Source organism: Aulonocara sp. 'chitande type north' Nkhata Bay, linkage group LG19 (genome assembly GCF_057382095.1).
Source record: "Aulonocara sp. 'chitande type north' Nkhata Bay isolate Kocher_YH1m ecotype deep benthic linkage group LG19, A_spYH_male_GT1.1, whole genome shotgun sequence".
NCBI lineage: Eukaryota > Metazoa > Chordata > Actinopteri > Cichliformes > Cichlidae > Aulonocara > Aulonocara sp. 'chitande type north' Nkhata Bay.
In genome coordinates, this window is record NC_141362.1 from 31,026,437 (window position 1) to 31,043,824 (window position 17,388).

The 17,388-nt window shown below is 39.5% G+C and overlaps 2 protein-coding genes and 1 long non-coding RNA gene across 8 annotated transcripts in view; 1 reads left to right on the forward strand and 2 right to left on the reverse strand.

The window, feature by feature from the left end:
* Positions 1-187: 187 nt before the first annotated feature.
* On the reverse strand, positions 188-5,258 carry fcf1 (FCF1 rRNA-processing protein). Of its 5 annotated transcripts, none has more exons than XM_086274818.1 (8): positions 4,759-5,258; positions 4,111-4,175; positions 3,928-3,999; positions 3,690-3,838; positions 3,487-3,559; positions 3,302-3,389; positions 830-924; positions 188-689 (listed from the first exon to the last, which is right to left on the reverse strand). In XM_086274818.1, exons 1-8 carry the CDS (start codon positions 4,768-4,770, stop codon positions 641-643), a joined length of 603 nt encoding a protein of 200 aa, XP_086130944.1. In that variant the 5' UTR covers positions 4,771-5,258; the 3' UTR covers positions 188-640. The 5 variants fall into 5 exon arrangements, with proteins under 5 accessions (XP_086130944.1, XP_086130945.1, XP_086130947.1 ...); XM_086274819.1 differs by lacking the exon at positions 4,759-5,258 and adding an exon at positions 4,516-4,690 and having other exon boundaries at positions 4,111-4,176; XM_086274821.1 differs by lacking the exon at positions 4,759-5,258 and adding an exon at positions 4,508-4,690.
* On the forward strand, positions 4,349-17,359 carry arel1 (apoptosis resistant E3 ubiquitin protein ligase 1). 2 transcript variants are annotated; one of them, XM_086274815.1, is made up of 22 exons: positions 4,349-4,651; positions 5,552-5,772; positions 6,184-6,352; positions 8,206-8,426; positions 8,947-9,018; positions 9,261-9,487; positions 9,591-9,828; positions 9,920-10,089; positions 10,257-10,437; positions 10,522-10,766; positions 11,040-11,117; positions 11,221-11,362; positions 11,463-11,584; positions 12,272-12,347; positions 12,457-12,566; positions 12,658-12,837; positions 13,175-13,300; positions 13,812-13,941; positions 14,064-14,122; positions 14,201-14,290; positions 14,384-14,559; positions 15,128-17,359. In XM_086274815.1, exons 2-22 carry the CDS (start codon positions 5,625-5,627, stop codon positions 15,228-15,230), a joined length of 3,063 nt encoding a protein of 1,020 aa, XP_086130941.1. In that variant the 5' UTR covers positions 4,349-4,651; positions 5,552-5,624; the 3' UTR covers positions 15,231-17,359. The 2 variants fall into 2 exon arrangements, with proteins under 2 accessions (XP_086130941.1, XP_086130942.1); XM_086274816.1 differs by lacking the exon at positions 4,349-4,651 and having other exon boundaries at positions 5,533-5,772.
* Positions 8,928-17,388, reverse strand: part of LOC147307405 (uncharacterized) — a 28,394-nt gene continuing 19,933 nt past the window's right edge. The window contains exons 4-6 of the long non-coding RNA XR_015126390.1: positions 13,764-14,556; positions 10,590-10,716; positions 8,928-9,438 (exon numbers count right to left, since the gene is read on the reverse strand). This is a non-coding gene — a long non-coding RNA (uncharacterized LOC147307405). The remainder of the gene's footprint in view (positions 9,439-10,589; positions 10,717-13,763; positions 14,557-17,388) is intronic.

Genomic DNA, 17,388 nt, shown 5'->3' on the forward strand with positions numbered 1-17,388 from the left:
TCCTCGTAAGCTGTCAACCTGAGGTCTGCTTTAGCTTATATTTCAATTTTCCAATTTAACAGTATACTACAAGTAGAAAATAAGGAAATGTACTTCTTGATTATAAAATGTCACATTACTGTTAAATGTTAAATTAGCTCTGAGTAAACATCACTTTACACATTTAACATGGAAAAATGAAAGACAAGATATTTCAATAACACGTTTATTCAATGAAAAAAAAATTGGAACAAAATGTTTCAAGAACAAATCACTCAATTAAATTATTTTGCAGTTTGAAATGTGATCAAATACACCCCATCCTCACTAAATGAAACTTCCATCCATTCAAGGCTTATCTAATCCAGCTGACACTGGGTGAGAGGAAGGATACACGCCAGACAGGTCACCAGCTTATCACAGGGGGTGATGATCACAATCATTCACACTCAAACTCACCCATACTGTCAAACCACAATCCCCAGTTAATGTGTTTGTTATATTAACCTAACATGTACGTGTCTCTGGACTGTACGAGGAAGCAGGAGTATCCAGAGAAAACAAAATAAGCCTCAATCCTCAATATTTTTTAATACAAATGAAAGGAATAATCAACAAGAAACTTCAGTCTATTTACACTTCTTGGTCAGCTGTAGATACATTAAAATCTTGGAGCACCGTAGTCATCAGGCATCCGCTCAATGTTATACCTGTTTTTAGAATCAGAACAAATTGATTTCAAAGTTAGCAATAACATTATTTTAATTTTATATTTGAAAAACACTTGGAAAATAAAATAGCTACAATCAAAGCTGCCATATATTTTAATTAAAATGCAGAACCCTGCTACCTGTGGTTTGAGATGTACATGATGGGAACTCCAGGGATCTTCCTGACCCTCCTCTTCAGATCTCGGTCAACAGTGGCCAGGATGTAACACTTGTGCTGCAGAAATATTTTTACATAATTTACATCTCCCCTTAGCAACATAGCCAGCGTTAGAAGATGGACATTTATACACATCACAGTTACTATTTGGCAATTTGCCTTTTATCAGAGAACTGTTCCAGAAAGCAGGATTAGTGTAAACTTTTAACTCTATCACACTCCTCTTCTTACTGACTGGTTTTCTTTAATAAACCTGAACTGCTTATTTGATTCCTTCTACAAATACACACATGCATATATATTTTATCCTGTTTATTTACCAAAATTTTTAGTTTTTATGTTTTGTACCTCAGAAAATGTTTAATAAGATTGCCTTCTTTGCATATAATTTAGTTGCACTTTTACTTTTGTATAATGACAAAGATTCTGAATATATGTGCTTTGATATCAAGGTATCCATAAAGGAAAATTCAAATCAAGAGTAAATAATAGAAGAGTGGAACACACAAAATAAAATGCAATTCATGGACTTTTTTCCCCTTCCTGTTTTCTAATTCATTTGATCATCCTGTTTTTTGTTGTTGTTTGTTTAAATACCACATATCACTAATAGGGCTGCCACGATTAGTCGACTAGTCACGATTACGTTGACTATCAAAATCGTCGACGACTAATTTAATAGTCGACGCGTCGTTTGAAGCTTTGTAAGATCCCAAAAGACGCAGGAATTAGTAGGATTTAAGAGTGTAATAACGGACTGAAACAGAAGATGGCAGCACTGCATGTACAAGGATGCCAGCTGCCGTTAAACCCCGAAGAAGAAGAAGAAGCAGCTGTGTCCCAGAATTCATAGCGCGGCCCAGCGCAGTTTCCAACAATGGCGGCAGCTAGTTAGTTTTAATGTTACTCTTATTATTGTTTCTGGGTCACAAAATAAACGTTTAACATATTTTCAGGCGAGAATGTAGCTGTGTAAACCTCAAATATCTGCTCAGTTTATCAAGACACCACATATTTTCAAAAGCGCTCCGACGTTTTCGGAGACATCTGTTACCCACTAGCTCGATAGCGAGCCGGGGGCTAGGCTAACTAGAGCCGTGAGAACACCGGACTCCCGGCAAATCGTTTTCAAACCCACCGCCGTCTTTCGCTACTCAGGTTAAATATATATGAGTCACTTAGATAACTTAAAAATGTTATTGTTTGGCTTTTTTTAGTATTTTATTTGTTCCTGAGTAAATCGGTTTGGCTGAGATTAAAGTTATAGTTCTTACACAGCTGAATAAACGTCAAGCAGACAGCTGATTATCAGAAGTGTGAGATGCTGGAAAATTTACTCCAGTGTCCCGTTATATTTTAGATAGCAAGGAGTTGATTAAACTTCACCGAAACAATCTGCAGATTTCATTAAAATTTAATAAGCCCTAATCACTAATATAATATACTCGGAACATATCACAACCTGAACTCAGAGTGATAACACAGAATTAACTGATCTAACTACAATCAGCTGTTCTGGAAACTGAGACTCTGAGGTGATTTTTGCACATGAGACCTGGACGATCTTGAGAAAAATCTGGTTTTAACTTTGTCTGAAAGTGTCCTTTCTCACATGTAGCACACAGCAAAACACTAATCGTTTCAGCTGGGTTCTCACTATTGGAACTACTCTGTTTAATTTCAGCCTGAGTACAGGGTAACCACTCGCCTCATCAAATCTGCAATCGGTGTCTGCAAAGTCAGACTTAAGAGATGCAGCATCATACCTATGTTTTATCATCTGTTTCTTACTATCAGCAGATCAGACAGATAGACATTAGATATCTGACATTGCCATTTCCGGAAAGCTGACAATGAGCTGGCTAAACAACAGCAGCTGATTATAAGCTAACATTATTCCAGCTACTGTTAGGCTAAAGTGTCCTAAAAATCAATTTTCCATCTGTTGAACAGTTTTATTACATTGTCACATTTTATGAAAGTTAATTCAGTAAGTTTCTAAGTCCAACAATGTTTGTTCCACTTCAAAGAAAGTCTTACTAACACCACTAACAGCGGCAAAAACGGCAGCACTTAAAACCATCAGTGTCACTGTCATCAGACAGAAGTGAGCTCATATACTCATATCAGATTCCTTTCATGATATTTTATAGCGTTCTCCACAGTAAATGCACAAGGACACCAGCTGAGGTAAACAGCAGACTGCAGCAGACATTTTCTCTACATCCTTTACCTAATTTCTTTGTTTAGGGAATAGCTGCAAAGACTCCACTCTAGAGAGTTTTGGAGTTGGTTACGTAGTTCCTTTATTTTCTGTGGTCAATTTTTAAGGCTACCTAATTGTGTTATCTTACTGTTCAGCTCTTGTGTGTGCTGACAAGCAAACAGCTGGTGCAAAAAAAAATTAACACTGACATTTAATTGCATATATTACCTGTGTTACTCGTTGGACTAAACAGTCATCGGCATAAGTTCCCTTGTGTGTGCAAGGCAGACGCTCAAATCTTGGATCTTTTGCTATCCTACAAAAAATAAACGGGGTGAAGACTGTTTCAATAACAAACTTAACTTTAAATGCATTCAAGTTTGAAACACTTATTTACATCAAGCAGCCTTTACCTGAGTGCGACTCTGTATTTCATTCCAAGCTTTTCAATCTCCGCCATTACACAGTCTGTAATATATGGTATACCTGGATGGGATGGAATTTATTTAAAAAATTCATATAAACTTTCTGTTTTATTGGATGCTGATATAAAACAAGTGACATACAGCAACTTTATTATTTTCATAAAAAATTCCCACTGAACACTAATACTTACATTTGGCATAAAGGCAGTCCATCATAGACTGAACAATGTCCAGTTTGGCCTTGATGGAGAAGTTTATAAAGTTTGTGTCAACCAGAATGTGGTATGGTGGGCCAAGCTGAGTGTTGTATTGAAAAAAGAGGCACGATGGGTACTTAGTCCTGCACAAAAATCAAAGAAATGAAACCAAATTCATGATCAAACACTTTTTAACGATCCAATGCGTATTTCTGTTTCGTGGCTAACTTACACTTCTCTCTCCTTCAGCTGCGAAGGGTCTTTCTTCTTTTTCTCTTTTGCTTTGGCTCGGTCTGTCTCTTTTCTACAAAACAAACGATGAGTTGTGGCAGCTTTTTACGTGGGAAGTGGGTGAAGCAATGAATCACATGGCTCTAAATAAAGCAGAGACGCAGAAAGCACTGGCGAAACTTACATTCTTTGGTCCTTGAGACTGATCATTCTTTTCATCGCTGCATATCTCTTCGTTTTCTGCTTCCCCTGCATTGATGAAGCCCAAAATTGATCACAACCAACACTTAACAGCAGAAACTTCAACTGTGTTAATATACAATTTCTCTAAATAGAGTGACAGAACCTACTCAAAACCTTTTGAAACGTTAACGCTCGTTAAAAAAAGATACCGTTCACTGTTTAACCTTTAAAACGTCGCGACTAAAGATCCGATGTGGAAACATTGCATTAGCATTAGCATGTTAGCTTAACGGTAAATCTGCCAAAACTTTCTAACCTTCAAGTTAAAAAAAAAGAAGTTATCTAACAACAATTGTTAAGTCGGTGATGTTACTCTGATACAGTGAGAAACTACGTACCATTTCAAATTTCAGTGACTGAACCCACAGACCGGCTACAAGTACGACTTGCTACCCTCGTGTTAGCAATGCGCAGACGTAATCAAAAATCGACGCCCGTTCTGCGCATTTTCCGGTGGCTACGCTAGCGCCTCGCAGACGAAGGTAACTGCAGTGTTTAATAATAGTTTGGCTATATTACAATATTGCATTTGTTCAGTTTTGTTTTGTGTAGTCGTGGTTTTGCAAAAGGCACCTGTGACGATATGCACCTTAATAACCATTTTGGGGCAGGCGACGAGATTTCTGAAAGGACGCTGACATTCAGGGCTAACTCTGCTAGCTGTTAGCGTTGTGTTGTCTGGTCGGAGTGCTACTGTAGCAGTTGTGAAGGGTAGCCTTCCCACTGTGTCAACAGACCAGAGAGAATTGATGATGTTGCAGTTAACCTTCCGAGGCTTTTGACCTTCCCAATAAATTCTAGTTAAGCTTTCTGTTTGAATATGTTATTTCTTTAGCTAGCAGATAGTGTGAAAACGTGCTGGCAGCTGAGCTAGCGAGACCAGAATGGTTATCAATATCTGTCATAATCAGTAGCTGCACTGTTGGTCTCTCATTGGATTTGACTTGCATATCTTTGACCCTGTTTGTCCTTACTAAAAGGTTTGTCAGAGCCTCGTTTTTCATACATATTTCAATGCCACGGGTTTCGTATTATTCTGGACATTTTAAATATTCATGTTTGTTGGCAGGGATAGCTCAGTAGGTAGAGTGGTGGCCCCATGATCGGAAGGTCGGGGGTTCGATTCCCCTGAACAACTACCCTGAGGTACCCCTGAGCAAGGTACCGTCCCTACACACGGCGCCCAGTGGCTGCCCACTGCTTCACTGAGTGAATGGGTTAAATGCAGAGAGGGATTTTCCCCACGGGGACCAATAAAGTACACTTTCTTTCTTGACAGAACAGTCTACAGCCGGGCTCCTTGGTGTTTCCATCTACTGCTTGTTTGAGCAACTTTTTCTTTAAAATCCCATCTGGCTAAACTCATTTTTCCTCTGTTGTAGGAGATTTGAATAACTCGATGGTGTTTGGTGTTTGAGCACAGAGAAGTCTGAGTGAAGGCTGAAAGATGGTCTGATGGACCGCCGTTTCTTCCTGACCTTCCTCTTCTGCTCACTGTCGTGGATCTTTTTCTGGGAAGTGCGCTGGAAGAAAGGAAAAGAGAGTCAGATCGAGGAATGGCTCAAAGGACATAACCTCTCTCAATACAGAAACTTATTTGAAGGTCAGTGGATCACCTTTGACTTCAATCCTACCTGACCAAAACAATACAGACATTTAGCTGATTTCTTTTTCTTTTAAAGAGCAAGCTGATGTTAGTGATATGTGTGAGAAGACTTGAGTTTTTGCAGAAATAACAGAGGCAAAAGTATCACTTTCAACTGGATTTACTATGGGTTTATTTCAGAGAGATTGCATTACCTCTAGGTTTGACTCTGATGATATTTTTGTTTTGATCAGTAAACATTCAGACTAAATTGATGCCAGTGGCATGCACATACAAACAGCACAGGCTTAAGCTTTCATTATAGTAGGTTTTAATGAGGATATAGACGTTTCGGGTCATTATACTGATGTGGATTTACTGGCAAGTATGAGTATTGGAGATTTTATATGCTGTTCATGTGCCATCCAGATGTACACACACTTGAGGAACTGAGTCTGAGTGTTCTTAGTCGTTTGGAAGAGGTGGTGAAGGAACAGCAGCGCTGGAGGGAGATCGCAGAGGCTCACATCCAGCTGCTCCGAGACTTTGCCTTCCAGGAGTGGCTTTGCTCCCAGAACCTGGAGCACTATTATCATACGTAAGCAATGAAAAGTCTTAACTTCAACATTTCTACTAATCTGGTATGAGTAGCAACCCTTTGATGTAATCAATTACTTTTTGCCTTGTCATAAATATAGATTATTCCAGGTGATTTCTAAGATTTTGTTTATTTTTTTTAACGCTTTTTAAGTTGTTTCATGTTGGTTAACACACACTAGGTTTATTTATGTCCACTTGAGGGCACCCTCTCCATTCACGGCTAGCTGAGTCTGCTGACACGGAGCTGTGTAGGCTGCAGTGTTTTGGAGGGTCACTGCAGTAAAAAGCATTCTTTAGAGACTGCATTTGTGAGACCCTGCAGTAATGCAGATGTTTCTGTATATGTGTTGGGTGCTTTATTCTGATTCAAACAGAACCAGCTATGATTAGTATTAGTTATTGCGCTATCAAAACAATAAGTGTGCTGGGATTCTTTTTTGAGTAAACTGTTATGTTTCTAGAGATCAGCTTTGTTTCAGAAACATGGAAAATACTGTTTGTTAGGAAGATTCCTGACATTTTTAGTGGGATACAGTGTCACATTTCTGAAGGTCATGGCTGCAACACTATAGCTGCCTCCACTGCTGTTGGCTTTTATGTAAGCCTTCATTGCCCACATCATTTTTTTCTGTGCTTTTGGTTCAGTAAAGAACTGAAAAAGCCAAAGTTAATTATTAATTTTTTTTAATCAAAATGTAGTGTAAGTGGGGATTTAAAGTTGCTTTTAGTATTAGTTGTACCATTATTGTCAGTATGTACATATTAAACTGAGACAGCATCGCGCATGCTGATTAACAAAGGATAGAAAAGGCAGTCTTACAGTTGATTTGATTTTAGTTATTCAGATAATATTTTATACTAATCTCTATTTTTGCCCATAAAGATCATGCTGTGAAAGCGTAATTAGAAAGTGTACTTTATTGATCCCCGTGGGGAAATTCCTCTCTGCATTTAACCCATTCACTCAGTGAAGCAGTGGGCAGCCACTGGGCGCCCGGGGAGCAGTGTGTAGGGACGGTACCTTGCTCAGGGGTACCTCAGGGTAGCTGTTCAGGGGAATCGAACCCCCGACCTTCCAGTCATGGGGCCACCACTCTGAGCTATCCCTTTTCCCTGCATGATCTCGGTGTCAGCTGACACAGAGACAGTATGAACATTTGTTTTAGAGGATTAAAGGTCTTCTTTGTATTTATTAATACACTGTATTTATCCAGTCCATTGTTGCTGATCTGATTTCGAGCTAATGTTGTCAGGAAGATTTTATAGGATGCCTCTAGCTAGTAAAAATGTGTATGAGGGATCATTTGTGCCAGATGCAATTAGTGATGCTGTGATGTTTTTTCTGAAGTTTTCTGTTGTATATTTATTAATGTGTGCTGATAATTATCAGTATATTTATTTATTATTGATTTGTGACTTGGTGAACCAAAGATGATTTTCCATTAATCTGGACAGTAGCGTTATTATAATTCTAATAATCTTTTGCTGTTGGCTCATCCAGTATTTTCCTCCTCCATGTACACCACAGGAATTAGATTTTTTTTTTTTTTTCCTTTTATTCTATTTATTTTGAAAAAGGCTTGTTGGAACATGTCATCCGATGTAGCTTTTGCAATACTGGAGTAGTTTAGGAGATAAGATTGAGGCTCCTGGCCTGAATTGTACTTAAACCAGATTTTGTTAAGCATGCCGGACGGGTTGTGTGTGTGGTTGGAACTGCATTCTTGTTTAACAGACCTTGAGTTAAAGTTAGGTTTCAGTCCCGAAGCCTAAAAGAAAGGCGGTTGCTTAATGCTAGATTCATTTCTATTACCTGCTTGACATACTTTCACTTTTTGTTTTACACTGCAGACTGAAGACCTTGGGTTGTATGAATTTGGATGATCTCTCTCAGTTTGACAGTCAGCTGCAGCTTTCTTTAGCTGCCTGGGGCTACTACTACGAAGACTACATAAAGTTGTCTACAGGCATCAAGATCCTCCAGACCTCCAGGGGGAGTCGTGACCAGGACTACGAGATCCGGCTGGTGCACAGCCTCGCTGAGAGACGTCTGAATGAGAAGTGGTCATTTGGTGAGACCCTGATCACGTTTTTATTGTTGCCTTTAAAGAGTGTTAGTTGTGGTTGTGTTCGCCAGCTGCAAAGTATCAACAGGCATTCAGATACAACATATAAACCGAAGTACTGTTTGCTTAGTCTTTTCAAGGGTTTTCACAAATGTTACTCAAAGAAGCATAGATCATTTGAAAGCAGCTCAAATTCTCTAATGGAGAAGTTATGTGTTACTTCATCTGTCTGACAACAAAACAACTCTCTACCTTACCTTACCAGCTTTCCTGTTGTTTAACAGGGTGTGGTTTTTCATACTAAAGGACAAAGCTGGACATTTTTGTCACACCCTTTCTTTGCATTTGATTTAAAAATAAATTTAGTGGTATGGAAGACCTACCCGAATTTACATAATAAGAAAACTATGTGCTAGAGACAAAGGAAAGTGCAAGCATTGACACGGACTCTGCAGACAAGGAAGAGGAAGTGAGTAGTTTCTACAATTGAAGTAATCAATAGTGCATTGTGTTACTGTCTTCTCAGCGGGAGCTCTCATATTTGGCTGTAGTGTGGCACTGTGCTTCTTGATAAGGGACCTCATGTTTTACGTGATTGGTGAGTACAACATTATCTGGTAGTGTAAGAGTTGATATGGTTGGTGTTTACTTGTATGTGACTGATTTTTATTCCTGCTCACACTTTGGCTTTAGTTGGTGCTGCTGTTTTTTTTTTGTTTTTGTTTTTGTTTTTTAAATAGTTGGTGATGAAACGTTGCTTAAACTTTAGTTATTTTAATACTGAAATGTTTTTTTGCAAAATGAGTTCCAACTCTTGTGCTTCTTTCCTTCTTGTGGCAGGTGGAATTACTGTTTCCATCATAGCGTTTGTCTTTACCATCAAGTTCCTCTGTGAGCTTGCGGCAAGGGTGGTCAGCTTCCTGCAGAATGAGGATCCAGGGCGACGCGGTGATCGTAGCATCTACGACTATGTCCGGGGAAACTACCTGGACCCACGTTCCTGCAAAGTGTCGTGGGACTGGAAGGAACCACAGGAAGTGGGACAGACTATGAGTTTCAGAGTCCAGGTCACACTAGATTCTAGATGTTGAGAAAGGAAAAAGAGATGATAATAAAATCTCATTTCAGTATTAAATGGCACTTTTTATTTTTCTATTTTCGCCTTTTCAGCTGTTCTATAAGAATGGTCAGCCTTTCCCAGCACATCGGCCTGTGGGGCTGAGGGTCAACATTACCCACATTGAACTGGCCCTGGACATCCCTGTCACACAGGAAGTCCTGCAAGACCCAGAGTCCAATGTAGTCAAAGTGGCTTTTACAGTACGCAAGGCTGGACGCTATGAGGTTGCAGTCAAGCTGGGTGGACTGAATGTGGCCTATAGCCCTTATTACAAGATATTCCAGCCAGGTAGATGCATAAAATGTTTTCATGCAGTTTACATGTCAAAACAAAGTCTTTATTTTGGATGACTATATTTCTGTTCTCTTTTTCACTTCAGGTACAGTTGTTCCATCCAAAACCAAGATAGCCTACCATTTCTCCACCCTGGTGCTAACAAACGGACAGCGGCACACTTTACAAATTGAGCCCAGAGACGAGTATGGAAACCCTACTAGTAACTCCACATCTCTGACAGATGAAGCAAACTACAGTGTCCATGTGCACTCTGTAAGCGAGTGAAACTCCTGTTCTTTTACCCATTAAACTGAGATTATTTTCTTGATGATGACGAGTATAAAACCTAGGATTAGTTTTTATTCTTAAGTTGCACAATTGCACAACCATTAGCTTTAGAACTAAGCTTGGATTCATTTGTAGTCTTTCTGCTCTTTCAGCTAGGCACAGCAGATGATGACAGTCTGGAGGGCCTCTACAGCAAATCTGTTTCAGTCAACAAGCAGCAGTGCCAGGTTCTGTTGAGACTGACCCTGAAGAAGACTGGTTGTTTCAGGGCTCGCATCTCCTACAAGGATCAGCCGCTCAGCAATGGGGAATTTGACATAATTGTTCTCAGTGGTGAGCAGCTTGTACGTGCTGAAGAGAAATGTATTAGCTACTGTTTTCATAGCCTAATGCTCCTCTTTGCATGTCACATTGCAGAGAATGAAAAGGCCTGCGTGGAGAAGAATGTATCCACTCCTGGCATAAGCATCTACTTTGAGGCATACCTTTACAGTAGTGGGAACTACAGCAGTTCATCGTGGCAGTTACCAGCCTCCTCTTTGTTGGTTCCCCAGAGGAGGCCCTCCATGGGAGAAGAGGAGGATGAACATGACTCTCCTGTGGAGGGACAACCTGAGAAGGTCAAGAAACCAAAAAAGGTCTACTGTTACATATCGCCAAAGGTAAGTGACCGGTGGCAATATAATGGTTAGGTATTGGAACCAGAATCACCTTTACTGTCCTCGTCCTCTAGATCAGTGCCCACATACATACAGACCTATTTACACAAAAGCTTTAATACCTGGATTATATTTTATGAAGTAATAATTGAAACACTTCAGTTGTTCTTGTATGCTTATTGTCTCTTCCAATTTATTTATTTATTTTAAATTCAGAGATTTTAAAACTGCCGGTATGAAAATATGAGGGCATTGAACCTGAGTTTTTTCAAACAGCAATTATCCGTGAAGGAATTCTACCTGAAAATTATTCCATGGCGCCTTTTCACCTTTCGAGTATGTCCAGGAACAAAGGTAAGCAGAACTAATGTTAGACAATCCTGGAGAATCGGTATATTTTTTTTTAGATCGCTTTGTTTTATATGTGGTTAATGTTTAATTGAATTATTTTCTTTAGTTTACCTATTATGGTCCTGACCCAGTTCACAAGTACCTAACTCTAGTAGTGGATGATGGGATACAGCCTCCTGTGGAGCTAAGCTGCAAGGATAGGAACATCATGGCTGCCACCTTCATTCGCTTCCTGCACAAGAATATTGGTTTGTTTGAGTGGAACGCCGTTACTTTTGCACGATCTGCACTTAGCAAATACCGTCTCTTTGGAAAACTGTAGTAGTAATTTAATAATGTTGTTTTTAGGCGGCTCTGAAACGTTCCAAGACAAGGTGAATTTCTTTCAGCGTGAACTCAGGCACATCCATTCCAAGAGACCTCGCACCAAGACCTGCCTAAAAGTCAGCCGACACGCCATTCTGGATTCAGTAAGTCTTACGCCGTATGTTATTCTTTCTAGTGGAAAAGCAGAAGAATAGACATAATTTGTCTAATCCAGTGTGTAATATGTGGTATGTAATTTATTTCTCCAAAACAGTGCACCAGAATGACGTTAAGCATTAAAGTCCGAGGTTTATTAACAAAAACATTTATTACCAATGTTTTCTGATTTTTAAAAAAAAAAAAAAGGTTTAGAGGAAAGCCTTTTTAAATATCAGCTCACATGTCACTCTGACCTTTTTCCAAAATGTTTTTTCTACGATGCCAAACACGGTGAAACAGTGCTCCCTTTTGTCTCTGTGTGTGTAGTACACATGTCTGATATATTCCTGCATAAGAGTTGAACTTGGCAGGAGTTACAGGATTTTGCATTAACCAAATGGCGCGTGTTAATCTGAGGCATGATTTCACCATCTGAGTATGAGCCAGACACACACACACACACACACACACACACACACACACACACACACACACACACACGTACGTCAGTCCTCTGAGATTTCAGTTTCCAAGTGTTTTTTGTTTTACATTTAGGACGTTCTATTTACTCAGATTTGTTTTATTTTTTTTATTATAAGCTATGTTTTAAGACCACAGGTGTAATCATAACAGTGACGTGACCATTATGATCATATAGACTGTTTCAATTGTCGTTTTTGTTCTTTGTTCAGTCATTGAAGGCCACGAGGAACTTCTCAGTGTCTGACTGGAGTAAAAACTTTGAGGTCGTGTTTCAGGACGAGGAAGGTAAACGCACAATCAACACGAGGCCTATTGGAGAAATGACATTTTGCCTCAAGCACTTCACTTAAAATCAGAAAAGGATTTAAGGTGCGTTAAAATCTTTCCTCTGCAGCTCTGGACTGGGGCGGTCCACGCAGGGAGTGGTTTGAACTGATTTGCAAGACTCTCTTTGACACATCGAATCAGTTGTTCACCCGCTTCAGTGACAACAACCAGGGCCTTGTGAGTTTCTGTTTTCAACCCTTTGTATATTCTGTATACACCATCAACACTTAGTTTTGAAACTCACAGAGTATTCGTCTTCATTTTCCAGGTACACCCAAATCCCGAGAGGCCACCCCACTTGCGCCTAAAGATGTATGAGTTTGCGGGTCGCGTTGTAGGGAAATGTCTGTATGAGTCTGCTCTGGGTGGAGCCTACAAACAGCTGGTTCGAGCTCGCTTTACACGTTCCTTCTTGGCCCAAATCATTGGCCTGAGAATGAACTACAAGGTATGCAACGCAGTGCATTCCAATTAAAGAGACACTTTGCTCAGAAGTTGGAGGGTCACATCTCTATTGTTTATCCTCTAGTGTCAACTGTTCTATCTCATCACTTAAACATTCCTGACAAAGCCAAGAAACCTCATTTCTTTCTTGGCATTATTTATTTAACAGAAAACTACCCAATGTGTTTGGCTGTTTATCCAAATAACTTCGCTTTCAAAGTTGAGAACTCCAGTCCACCCAGTCATCTTTTTATCCTTCCCTGCTAGAAGATGAAGTACCGTGTTTATTTAAAAATTTAATTTTTTTTTTCCTGGGTTTTCGTTTGGTTTTCCACATGCAGTACTTTGAGACGGACGACCAGGAGTTCTACAAAACTAAAGTGTGCTTCATCCTAAACAATGACGTGAGTGAAATGGACCTGGTGTTTGCCGAGGAGAAGTATAGCAAGTCAGGACAGCTGGAGAAGGTGAGGCAACACTTTGGAAAGGAACCTCCCCTTATTTTTATTTTTTTTTAAGTACTGATGTAGGAGATCCCAGGAGATCGAAGCAGTAAACCAAGCAAAACAAACCATATTGCTTGTTTGGCTAGAGCCTCAATTTTTCTTAAAAGAGGAAGAGTGGTGAGTTTATATAAAAGGATGGACGAGTAGAGTTTGGCATTCTTTATAAACTTTGTTGTTCACTTGTAAAATATCACCCAAATAGCTGGCTGCATAAATCTGTGATGAAACAGAGCTCAGACTCGCAGATTTTTAATTAAATAACGACGTTACTTCATCAAATTGTTTCTTTAACATTAAAATGAATTGCCCAAATATTTATAAATTAGCTGAGAAGTAATGTGACATTTTTCAACAGGGTTTCTGGTCTTATATGTACTAATTCTTTCCTCTGGTTCTTGCTGTTACTTGCCAGTTTTCAACATACCTTAAATGTCATTTTCTATCATTTTCACCCCGTTGTCCTCTCTTCCAGGTGGTGGAGCTTATATCTGGTGGAGCTCAAATTGCTGTGACCAATGAAAACAAGATGCATTATCTTAACCTGCTGGCCCAGTATAGACTGGCCAGTCAGGTAAGAGATGAGGTGGAACATTTCCTTAAAGGTAAGGAAATGAAGCTAGCACACAGCTGCATTTTTGCATTTGTATTTTTCTTGCCAGTTCCTCTCATTTGAGATCTCTGGTAATGTGCACATAATTGGTGCATTTTTCCTGATCAATTGCAGGTTTGAATGAACTGGTTCCAGAAAACCTGCTAGCCATATTTGATGAGAACGAGTTGGAGGTATGTGCGATGTATTGTAATTAAGTCCTGCTGACATTTTAATCAACACCGGATATTTATGGATTTTTGTGCTTCTAGCTGCTGATGTGTGGCACTGGTGACATAAACGTACAGGACTTCAAGGCCCACGCTGTGATTGTTGGTGGATCATGGCACTTCCGAGAGAAGGTACGTCACGGACGCTTTTCTTATCTTGCCTTCTTCCCTAGCAGCTGGTGGAAATGTCTGATCTTGTTTGCTTTTCCTTTTTCCTTCCCTCAGGTGATGAAGTGGTTCTGGGCGGTGGTGTCCAGCTTCACACAAGAAGAACTGGCTCGTCTTCTGCAGTTCACCACTGGCTCCTCTCAGCTACCCCACGGCGGGTTCAACACTCTTTGCCCCTCGTTCCAGATCATCGCTGCCCCCACACATAGCACTTTGCCCACTGCACACACCTGGTGAGTAGAAGCACACATACTGAGAGAAAAACATGCCTCAACAGTGCTGCTATGTGTTTTTCTGACTGCTGCCAAATCCTGCATCATGTCTAAAACCAACAGTCTTCTCACTGATGATATAAATCTTTAAGACCAGATCACAGGTACAGTAAAAATCTTTAATTGTACAAAAAAAATGTTATTCAAACAGGAGAAAATAGCACATTTCTGTGGAATAGCTTCAGTGGCTTATTTATACATACTAATGAGGTTTTTTTTTATGGCAGCAACAGGATGGCATACATGGGACTGAGTCAAAATAAACTGTGTGAGAGAGTGGGGAAAAAAAATCCCCACTGCAACACCATGGCTCACTGATATGTTTTTAATAGTTGTTGGAAACAATAGAGCTCTGTGATGGTGTGTTTTGCTGTATCACGTCTGGAAATGTTTAAAATCATTTCCGTTTTTGGTCTTTTAATTTGATTTTTTTTTTTCTCTATACATAAGAAATAATGTAATATCAGCCCGTTCTCCTTTTCAAATCAACAATAGTTCAACCACATGCTGACTCTCTGTGTCTGTCTAGTTTTAACCAGCTGTGCCTCCCTACCTACGACTCCTACGAGGAGCTGCACAAGATGCTGAAGCTGGCCATCAGCGAGGGCAGTGAGGGTTTTGGCATGCTCTGACTCTTCCATCAACTGGCACTGTGGTTTCACACATACAAGAGACCAGCACTGCTCCACTGCCCTGGTTTCCTGCATTCGTTCACATTTAACGGGTGGACTTGTTGGCACTCTCACCCTCCCTAATAAATACCCTCTCTCAAGATGAGCGAGCGTTTCAGGAAGTCCCAGGAGGCTGTAGTGAATCTCGTATGAACTCTAGTGCTACTGTATATAAAATATTCCACTTTTGTATAAGGAAAAAAAGACAAAAATGACAAAATTCCAACTGCTGAAAAAGGGTGTTTGGACAGTTTTTATTTCCTGATGCTAAAGTTTGCTTAGTTTTATATGCTTGAGAGACGAGTAATACTAGAGCAAAAGCCTTGAGTATAACTGTATAACTGCTTCTTTGGCATTTTGCAAACTGAGGAACACTTAAGTGCAACAGCAGCCTACATGTGACGTGGGTGACACGTGCATCTACAGCACTTTGGCCTTAATCGATCAGGGACTGATGTGTGTATGTAAATATTATAATATCACTCTTTAATTTGTACATACTAGCACGTATACAAATGTTTTCATCTTGTTACTTTTTGATTTAATATTTAAGGAGAAGGGATTTACTTTACTGTTGCACGTCTGATGGGTTGAGATTTAATATAATTTCTACAAGTTGTTGTTTTGTTTTTGTTTTTTCTATCTGAGCAGAAGTGGTTTTAAAAGGAGCCAAGTGATATTGTTTCTATATTTACATTTTAACTTATTGTGTCTTGAAGGTAAAGTTTCTGTTGTTCCTTAATCTTTGTTTTTATGTTTTATAAACCCGCCTTATTCTTGCCCTTTGCCTCTGATTGTATCCCGGGGGGTGTGTAGGTGAGAGAAACATACTCAACAATAGTAGGTAATAGTCATGTTATGATTTTCTCTTATCACATGCAGAGGTTACTGTGGATGTGAAAGCTGTTTGGGTGTTGGAGGGCTGAGCCCTTGTATAACATTTTGTTATATAAAGCTTTTGACTGACTCATTCACAGCCTTTCATGGGTTTACCTCAGAATCTCCTTTGCCACCTATGCATCCTCTGACACAGATGTGTGTTTTCATGCACATGCATGGCAAACGTGCATACGGTTTGTTCATAGTTGCCTCCTTCCAGCCCTGACTGTACAACCTTTAGCCATATGCTCCATCATCCTGTAAGCTGAGCAAAGCATCTTTGAACAATAAGCCCTGTTTGTTATATTGTTGTAAAACTATTTATTTTTATTGCTGTTAGTTTTGTTGATATCCTGAGCCAACAGAAGTGTTTCCTTGTTTGTTTGTTTGGTTTATTAAGTTTTTTTTTTTTCTTATTTATTAGCACTTCCTTTTGTGTTGCAGAGTTTACATGGTCATTGGCCAATTTGGAGAAGTCTGCTGACAGCTTGTAGAGCATTTAGGAAAAGTGATGTTTACTCATAGCAAACAGAAAATGTTAATAGGTAATGATTCTTCTTAGTAGTGTTTTGATTAGTTTTGCCCCGTAAGCAGTCAAATTTGATTCAAGAGATTGAACTTAGTAAATGGCAAAGAAATCCCATTTTGACAGTAGGTGTTGGATTTATTTGCATTGGCTCCTCAGTGCCAATCGAATGTCAGAGCTTTAGCTGATCTTACAGTGTTAAAGAAGTTTGTGAGGGTTTAGGCGCTCGTGTTTGTTTGGGTTGTGCAATGTTGACCTGACCTTCAGCACCAGTACCAAAAGCTGACATATTTATCCAGCACAAAGCGTGAGCATTACTTGTACGACTTGATCAGTGTAAACAAGTATAACTGAGTTCTGTCCTGTAATTTTATGTTGTTTAATGTTTTGCTCTTCATGATCATTTACTACTCTGTTTTCTGTTTAGATGCTTTTTGGATCAGATGGCCTGAGTGTGATTTTTTTTTTTTAGCGATTTAGATGTTGTGAAATATTTGCCTATGAAGTTGAAGATGGGTGGGGTCCGGGGGGGAGGGTGGGGGTAATTTTTTCCTTTTACTTCTTTGTTTTTGTTTGTTTTGGGTTTTTTAATGAGCCTCTGCTGCTGATGAATGTTTGAGATTCTCTGGATGGAGCTACTTTGTTTATGGGAATAAAAATGATGGAATAAATTCTTGTCATCTTATTTCAACCTCTGTATTGTATTTATCTTAT